Here is an 8,286-nt window from a genome sequence, read left to right on the forward strand (position 1 = left end):
AATTGATGGTGGATGCGGGTAACTAAAGCAGGTAATGAGCCCGTATCTATGGTTAGTTACGGATAATGACGGGTAATGAACGGGTAATGAGCGGGTAATGAGCCATAGGGGTGGTCTTATTTCGAAGGAAGTACTATTTTCTCTCCGTTAACCCAACCGTTATCTTTCTTCCATTTTCTCCCCACTTTTACCAAGTAATATTCCCTCTCTCTAAAATCAATTTAGATTACTTTTTCCCAAATCCACAATTTGATACAAATAAACCCTCTTCTCCTCTTGTTCTAGGGTTTCAATTTTCATTCTTTAATTCCTTTCAATTTTCTATATATCTATCTCTTAATGTATGATTCTTCACAATCATCAACAAAAGCTTTAGTCTTTAATCCACAAAAGTTTCAATCTTTCAACCGATTGAACTGAAAGATACAAACTTTAATGTTTGTGGGTCCAAAGGTACAAGCTTTTTATTTTTCTAATTAGGGCTTTTTGAATTTCAACCATCAATGGCTTATCTGTCTTTATTTTCAAGATTATATAGTAATGTATGTGGTTTGTGATATGTGTATTTAAATTGATGTTGAAACAAAAACATTGATTGTTTTTGGATATATAGGAGGTGGTAATTTGGGTAGTTAGGGTTTTGCTTAGGTGGATATGATTAAACAAATACTGAATAAGCTTCCCAGAAAGCCATCTTCAAAATCTTCCCAAAATGATGTAATGGCTTCTAATTCAGTGAATTCAGGGGTTGATAGTACTCCTAAGAGCAATTCTTCATTGGTTAAGAGTTCGAATTCGAATAAGAATGTTAATGGAACTTATACTCCAAATGTTAAGTCAAACATTGTGAAGAAATCAAGTCAGCCTGGGTCAACTCAAGCTGCCTATGAACAATTGCCTAGTTTTCGTGACGTACCCACATCCGAAAAACACAATCTTTTCATTAAGAAGTTGAATATGTGTTGTGTGGTGTTCGATTTTAGTGACCCGTCGAAAAATCTGAAAGAAAAAGATATAAAAAGACAAACTTTACTTGAGCTTGTTGATTATATAACCTCAGTTCCTTCAAAGTTTAATGAGGTTACAATGCAAGAAATTACAAAAATGATATCTTCAAATATCTTTCGTTCATTACCTTCATGTAATCACGATTACAACAAACTACCCGATGTTTTCGATCCCGAAGATGATGAACCAAATATGGAACCATCATGGCCACATCTTCAAATCGTGTATGAATTTCTTTTACGATTTGTAGCTGCACCCGAAACCGACACTAAACTTGCAAAAAGATACATTGACCATTCGTTTGTGTTAAGATTGCTCGATCTATTCGATTCACAAGATCAAAGGGAACGTGAATATCTAAAAACGATCCTTCATCGTATATATGGAAAGTTCATGGTGCATCGACCGTTTATTAGAAAAGCCATCAATCATATATTCTATACATTCATATTTGAAACAGAGAAGCATAATGGCATTGCTGAATTACTTGAGATATTGGGTAGCATTATTAATGGTTTTGCATTGCCGTTAAAAGAAGAGCACAAACTATTTCTTACACGGGCTTTGATTCCTCTTCACAAGCCCAAATGTTTGTCGATGTATCATCAGCAGCTTTCGTATTGTGTAACACAGTTTGTTGAGAAAGATTTTAAGTTGGCTGATACAGTTATTAGAGGATTATTGAAGTATTGGCCAATAACTAATAGTTCAAAAGAAGTGCTTTATCTTAGTGAATTGGAGGAAGTTCTTGAATCTACTCAGGTTGCCGAGTTTCAACGTTGCATGGTTCCTCTGTTTCGTCAGATTGCTCGTTGTCTCAACAGTTCGCATTTTCAGGTATCACGCTATTTGAAGTTGAAAAGTTTTGTACTTTAAATGTATGGATGGACTTGTTTTTTTGTGGTGATTTGTTAACAGGTCTTCTTTGTACTTGTGGCAAAATGGATGGTACAAAGAATATATTTATGTCAAAATGGGTATTTTTTGGGCGGGTTGGTCAGGTTGGGTCGGCCTGCCAGAAAAGTTACTTGTTCCTCCTTAAGAATATGATTTACAGTTAATGTGAATATGTGATAAATATGATTACAAATAAGCTGTATTATGATGATAGAAATAACTAAACTTTTTAAAGAAAGTTTAAGAGGTTCTATAATTTTTAGATTTAAATACACATTGTATGACTTTGACAAGTTTGATACTTTTATCAATGCGGCCTATTGTAATTCTAGGTATACATGTACTTGACCTATTTGACCCGTCTGAGATATTACACAAATTGACCTAATCAAAGGTAAATGGGTAGAAATTGTCACCTATATACCTGATACACACACATCTCTAATGCTTTGATGGCCTTGAGGTTTTTGGATGGGTGTTGAGCATGGGTGTAAAGTCCTTGACTAGTTGCGATTTTGAAGTAGTTCGACTAGTCCTTGACTAGTCTCCGACTTGGCCAATTTATTCGGTAAAAGTTTTCAATAGTACAATTTAGTCGGTAAGTCGGATTTATTAGTATAAAGTCACGTTTCTTCGGTCAAATCGATCAAATAAAGTCATAGTTGGTCAATGTCCGGTTAGTCCTGAACTAGCGACTTTTACAACCTTGGTGTTGAGTGACTGAAGTCACTACACTTAACATTGATTGTATGCCAGAAAAGGACATGATTTTAATGTTGTGACGATTTAGGTTCTTAAATTCGGATGTAGAGTAGAGGAAGGGGGTTGATGTAATAAAAGTGATAAATTGATAATTGAAATCAACTGTAAAATGGCCTAATTATCTGATAATCTGATTCTGGTTTTAATTCTTCTGCTCGCAATAATTACTTTTGAAATGCACATCTGAACACCATGTAATTAAAAAGTGATATGTTTTCCCTGTTCAGGTTACCAGGGAGAGCGATTATTTTTACTCATACACAGTCTAACAGGATTAAATTGTTACTATATCCAAACCCATCCCTAGTCACCACATAATTGTCCTTGTGTATATCCTTCATGCCCCTTTTCATATAGCAAGAGAGTTTACCATTATATAGATAAAAGTCTAAAAGGTGTTTTCTTGCTATCTTACACACACACTCCAAATATTGAATAATGAGTACTTAAAAACTGCAAGTTAAGAAAAAAATATGAAGTGAAAACTTTCCTCCTGTGGATTAAGGAGACTTGTAACTTGTGTGATGGTAGTGATTCATTTTGGGAAATGCTGGATTCAAGGTTGCAAAAATCGGAAAAAATCGGGGAGTTCTCGGCGAGAACTTGGATTCATCAGGCTGTCGAGTTCTTAGTCTACTTCTCGGTCAACGGCCGACTTCTTGGTCAACGGCCGATTTCTCGGTCAACTTCTCGGTCAATATCCAATTTATTGAATTTCTCGGTCAACATAATTTTTATAGCTATATATCATATTATGTATCATAAAAAATATATAAAATGCTTATTTATAGCTATATATAATATTATGTATCATAAAAATTATCTCAATAGTCTAATATTTATACAGATATATTCGAAAATTTATATTTATATTTAGAAGTCAACGTTAGCCAACAACCGATTTCTCCTCGAGTTCTCCGAGAACTCCCAAAAACTGTCTGGCCGAGTTCTCCCCGAGTTCCAATTTTTGCAACCTTAATCAACTAACAGATTGATCAATACAAAATTTACATCGTAGGTTGATTATAATTACCAACATGAGCTGCCCTTAAATTAAACCATCGAAAACCCCTAGTCTTTTTTATAGGTTGTTTTCATATCAAATACCCTTCATGCTTTATACTTTTTGCCCTCATTAACTTGTTTCGCTTCAAGCCTATCTTACATTGATTTTTTTAGCCCATCTATATGGGTCAAAATTGTAACCCTTAGTGCTTATGTTGTTCTGGCTGTTGCAGGTAGCGGAACGCGCATTGTTCTTTTGGAATAACGATCACATAAGGAACCTAATCATTCAGAACCGAAAAGTCATCTTGCCCATAATCTTCCCACCTTTGGAGAAAAACACACGCGGTCATTGGAACCAAGCGGTTCAAAGCCTAACATTAAACGTGAGGAAAATGTTTTCAGATGCCGATCAATCACTGTTTGACGAGTGCCTGGTCAAATACCAAGAAGATGAAGTCAAAGAAAAGGAAAACAACAAGAAACGTGAAACGATTTGGATGCGTTTGGAAAATGAAACCGAGCTGAAGTTTGCTTCACTCACCACTGCAAGTAGCTGAGATGTTCTGGGTGTGACTTCGATCGTTTGCTCGGGGCCCTTCGGGTGGGGGTGGTGTAGTGGCACATGACCTCCAAATTCATATTTATTAATGCCATCATATTTAAGATGGAAAAGTTCTACTTCTATACATAGTTTTTGGACTAGACCATTGGTTGTCACATACTACGCTTAATACTATCTTACTTCTTAATATCTATATGTGTGTGCAACTCTAGCATGGGATCAAAGGGTCCAATTTTTTTTTTTTTTTTTTTTTTTTTTTTTAACAAAGTACTCTTCATTTTATAGTAGTTGCTTATCTCCGAAAACTCATAAATCTCACAAATATATGGGGTCCTATAGTTACCAAAGGGCCTTTGGCATCGAGGAGCCTCTCTGACCATGGGTTCGAGTCCTGCTTAAGATATTATTCGTGTCAAATTATGTAGGGTGCGTTGTGCGTTTGCCGTTCTAAAAAAACATGGGGTCCTATAGTTGATAATAGTGTTGACCTGTAGAATTTGAATAGTATTTTGTAAAACACCCAACTCTCGATTAAAGAGGTTAAATCTCAAAACTTTGATCAAATCCCATCACAATAATCTATAATGTATACATCTTTATATGACTGATTAATTAATCTATAAAGTATACATCTTTATATGACTGACTGATTAATTAACTAAATAACAGCCTCTGTTATGGTTTGGAACTTTGACTACTACAACACTAGTGATGGGTTTTTCTGTTATTCGGAAGTCCGAGTATTTTATTTTTACGTTCGCAACCTATTGAATTAATTTGTGACTGTTTTCAAACTCTTCCCTGACACCACGAGATTTGAATGTGAGACATCTCGTAAGGATCTCAGTTCTCCACCACCGGGCGCTCTCCCATTTAAGTCTGATGATTCTAATCCCTCCGTTGTTTCCTTTTCCTTCTGCACCTTTTTACGGAGTATCAAAATGAGAAAGAAGATGGTACTATTCCGTAATAGCCAACCCATTAATCCGATTACATACCAGATTAATAACCAACTCTTATGCAGAAAAAGGCTAGGACATTTTCAACTAATATAGCATACACACTAGTCAACAATAATAAACAACATATCAAAAGCAAATCCTAATCATATCCATAAGCATAGAACAAACACTAGTACAACAACCAAATCCTAATCATCACCATAAGCACGGAAACTATATCGCTCTTGATAATACCCATTAAACCAGAGGTCAGCTTCAAACCATTTCGGATATCGTACCAAATCACCCGCCACAAAACTCATGTGTCTTTCACTTCCTTCAGGCACAACTCTAACTTCACCTTCTTCAATATAAACCAATTGGTCAACATGCCAATCCCATGGAACGTTGCATTTTCCCGTCTTCCAAGTTGACCATTTCGACACTCCGAGCTCATCCAATCGCTGTTTTGACACGTTCTTTTCGACCCGTATGCTGTATATCTCCTCCAATGGTCTCTGTGCACATTTGATCCCGCCATGTGTAGAATGTGAAGTTTTTTTACACACTGTTTTGTTGGTTTTAGAGAATGAGGCCAATTGGGGAGTCATTATTAGGCTTGCCATATTTATACAAGTTTGTACCTTTAAGGTTCAGAAAAGAAGTTATTAGAAACCAGTATCATCCTACACTTCTAATGCAACATATGACATATCTGAAATGTATATAAACACAATAAAGATTTCATTATAACTAAAAGGTGACAACTTTGATTGAGTTACTTATAAATGAGTTGATTTAGGTTTGCCCCGTATCATCTCCAAACAGTTCAAACCCAAATAACTTGGTTAAAAATGAAACGGGTCAGACGGATTGAAAGTCGACCAAACTATTTTTAATGCATAAAATATCCTCAATCGTTTTACTCGAAACAGTTGGTTATTCTTGTACTTACTTATATGTAGTGTAAGTAATAATTACTTCCAAAAAAGATTTAAAAAATGAGCAAAAAGTCTCTATGGGTAAATTAAACCCATTTTGACCCATTATCCAACTCGCCTGACTAGCTCATTTTTCCAATATTAATCATAATATAAGCTATTTTGTGACAATTAAGGTAAGAAAAAACACTCCACAACCTCTTCCTCTGTTGAAGATGACTTAAATGCATATAAAATATGTAAACAGTAACTGTAAATCACTAAATTATACTTGACCTGCATAGGCTTGAAAGAAACAGTAACTGTAATTTGCTAATTCTAATAATTTTGGAAGAAAATGAACATCCAAAAATGAGATAATAAACACTGGTATAATAAAATAATCAGAAGGTAGATATAAACACTATTATACTTTTTTCACACTTTTATATTCAACTAAATAAATGGTTAATTACAAAGTGTACAATATAACTAAATAAATAAATAAAATTAAAGAAGAGAGATGGAGTAACAAACCTTGGTCTGGAAATAATAATGGTGTTGTTCTTCTACTGAGAGAGGGCCGTCAGGCAATTTGGAAGAAGATAAATCAAGCAAATTAGAAAAATATAAATAAAAACAAAAGATATTGGAATGTTTTATCTGATGGTACTTGTAGTTATGTCTCACATGCACTTTACTCCCTTGACCTCTCTCTTTTCTATTTAACTTGGTTAATTTTTAGTTTTTATTATCTATATTTTTTGATAGCATTACTCATACAGGTAACTTTAATTCATTAACATCTACCATTATCCATTGACAAATTTACCAAAATTAGGGATGACACTTGCCGGTTTCATCTGTAGCAAATTTTTTAAAGGGTAATTAACCAAAATAGATATTGCTCCCATCATACTATCCTAGGGGCCGCCCAACCATCCGTTCAGGAGGGCGTCGACGGCAACGGACCACATGGTCCCGCCCACCTCTCGCCCAGACTATCGTGCTTCTTCTATTTTGATCATAATTATGGACGAACAAACGTTCAAAAATTAGACCGTTGAAAAAAATAATATTAAATAAAAAAAGTAAATGCAACAGCAATGGTCAAAGATTAAATTTTTTGTTTTCTTTTTTCTTTTCTACAATATATATATATATATATATATATATATATATATATATATATATATATATATATATATATATCAACATTATCATTTTATACACACACTTTAACCTCCATTTCTTTCATTTCAATCATTTTATACACACTTTCAATTTCTTAAACAAAAAAATGAGTTCCAAAATAACCCTAAGCAAAGGAAAATCGAAACAACGCCCCAAGTTCAAAATCCAAATGTGGTCGGTCGAGATATGATGCAAACGTGACTTGAACAATCACAACAAAATGCCGATTTTTCTCGATTCGTAAATGCTAATCCATTTGCGGGTATGTTTCCAAATGTTCACACACAACAACAACAACAATACTTCTCGAACCAACAACAATATCCATACTTTCCGATGTAGCGACCTGACAAAATCGTCATTGAAGGCGCCGTCTACTTAGGTCCTGTTACGTGGTCATAAGTCTTTAAAACAACGTTTGACCAAAAATATGTCGCATTCATTTCAATTATAAAGATGTTTCAAAGTTTACAAAGTAGTTCAACGACCAAACATGTTACAACGTTTTAAGTACAATTGAAACCTATGCGACACAAATTAAGTTAAGTCAAAAGACGCTCCACGTATGCATGTATACTCGACATCCAAGCAAGTATCAAAAATAATGTGCGGAAGCATGTATCACCTAGCGTTCAAGGACCTGAGAAAACATATAGAAAACTGTCAACGAAAAACGTTGGTGAAATCATAGGTGTATTAGTAACGTTGTTTTTGAACCACAAGATTTAATATAGTTGATTATCCAAATCGTTTGTATTCCAAAAGTATGTTCGCGAGCACCCAATTATCAAGACTTAACTGTTTTGTACCCTGTTACGTAGTGTTAGAACATACACTATACTCGAAAATATATTTCATCCGCTAACGGTAGCGAACCGTCCGAATGAGGGCTCGTCAAGCTCAATGTAATCACATAACATAAGTTCATGTTTACACCCTGCAAGTGTAACTAATGATAATTGAATTGAGGCTTTTTGTTCTAACTCGCTGTGGA

The 8,286-nt window shown here is 34.7% G+C and overlaps 2 protein-coding genes across 2 annotated transcripts; one reads left to right on the forward strand and one right to left on the reverse strand.

Annotated features, from left to right (window-relative positions):
* Nucleotides 1–256: 256 nt before the first annotated feature.
* On the forward strand, nt 257–4,480 carry LOC139897917 (serine/threonine protein phosphatase 2A 59 kDa regulatory subunit B' zeta isoform-like). Its single transcript, XM_071880631.1, has 2 exons — nt 257–1,845; nt 3,906–4,480. Exons 1-2 carry the CDS (start codon nt 655–657, stop codon nt 4,230–4,232), a joined length of 1,518 nt encoding a protein of 505 aa, XP_071736732.1. The 5' UTR covers nt 257–654; the 3' UTR covers nt 4,233–4,480.
* Nucleotides 4,481–5,387: 907 nt separating this feature from the next.
* LOC139901510 (uncharacterized) lies at nt 5,388–5,789 on the reverse strand. Its single transcript, XM_071884214.1, has one exon. It carries the CDS (start codon nt 5,787–5,789, stop codon nt 5,388–5,390), a length of 402 nt encoding a protein of 133 aa, XP_071740315.1.
* Nucleotides 5,790–8,286: the final 2,497 nt, after the last annotated feature.

Source organism: Rutidosis leptorrhynchoides, chromosome 3, assembly GCF_046630445.1.
Source record: "Rutidosis leptorrhynchoides isolate AG116_Rl617_1_P2 chromosome 3, CSIRO_AGI_Rlap_v1, whole genome shotgun sequence".
NCBI lineage: Eukaryota > Viridiplantae > Streptophyta > Magnoliopsida > Asterales > Asteraceae > Rutidosis > Rutidosis leptorrhynchoides.

Excerpts from the sequence above, each read along its gene's own strand:
- LOC139897917 (XM_071880631.1), top strand. The coding sequence starts at position 655 with ATGATTAAACAAATACTGAATAAGCTTCCCAGAAAGCCATCTTCAAAA. Across the intron at positions 1,846-3,905 it reads TCAACAGTTCGCATTTTCAG|GTAGCGGAACGCGCATTGTT; the intron begins GTATCACGCTAT and ends TGGCTGTTGCAG.
- LOC139901510 (XM_071884214.1), bottom strand. The coding sequence starts at position 5,789 with ATGACTCCCCAATTGGCCTCATTCTCTAAAACCAACAAAACAGTGTGT.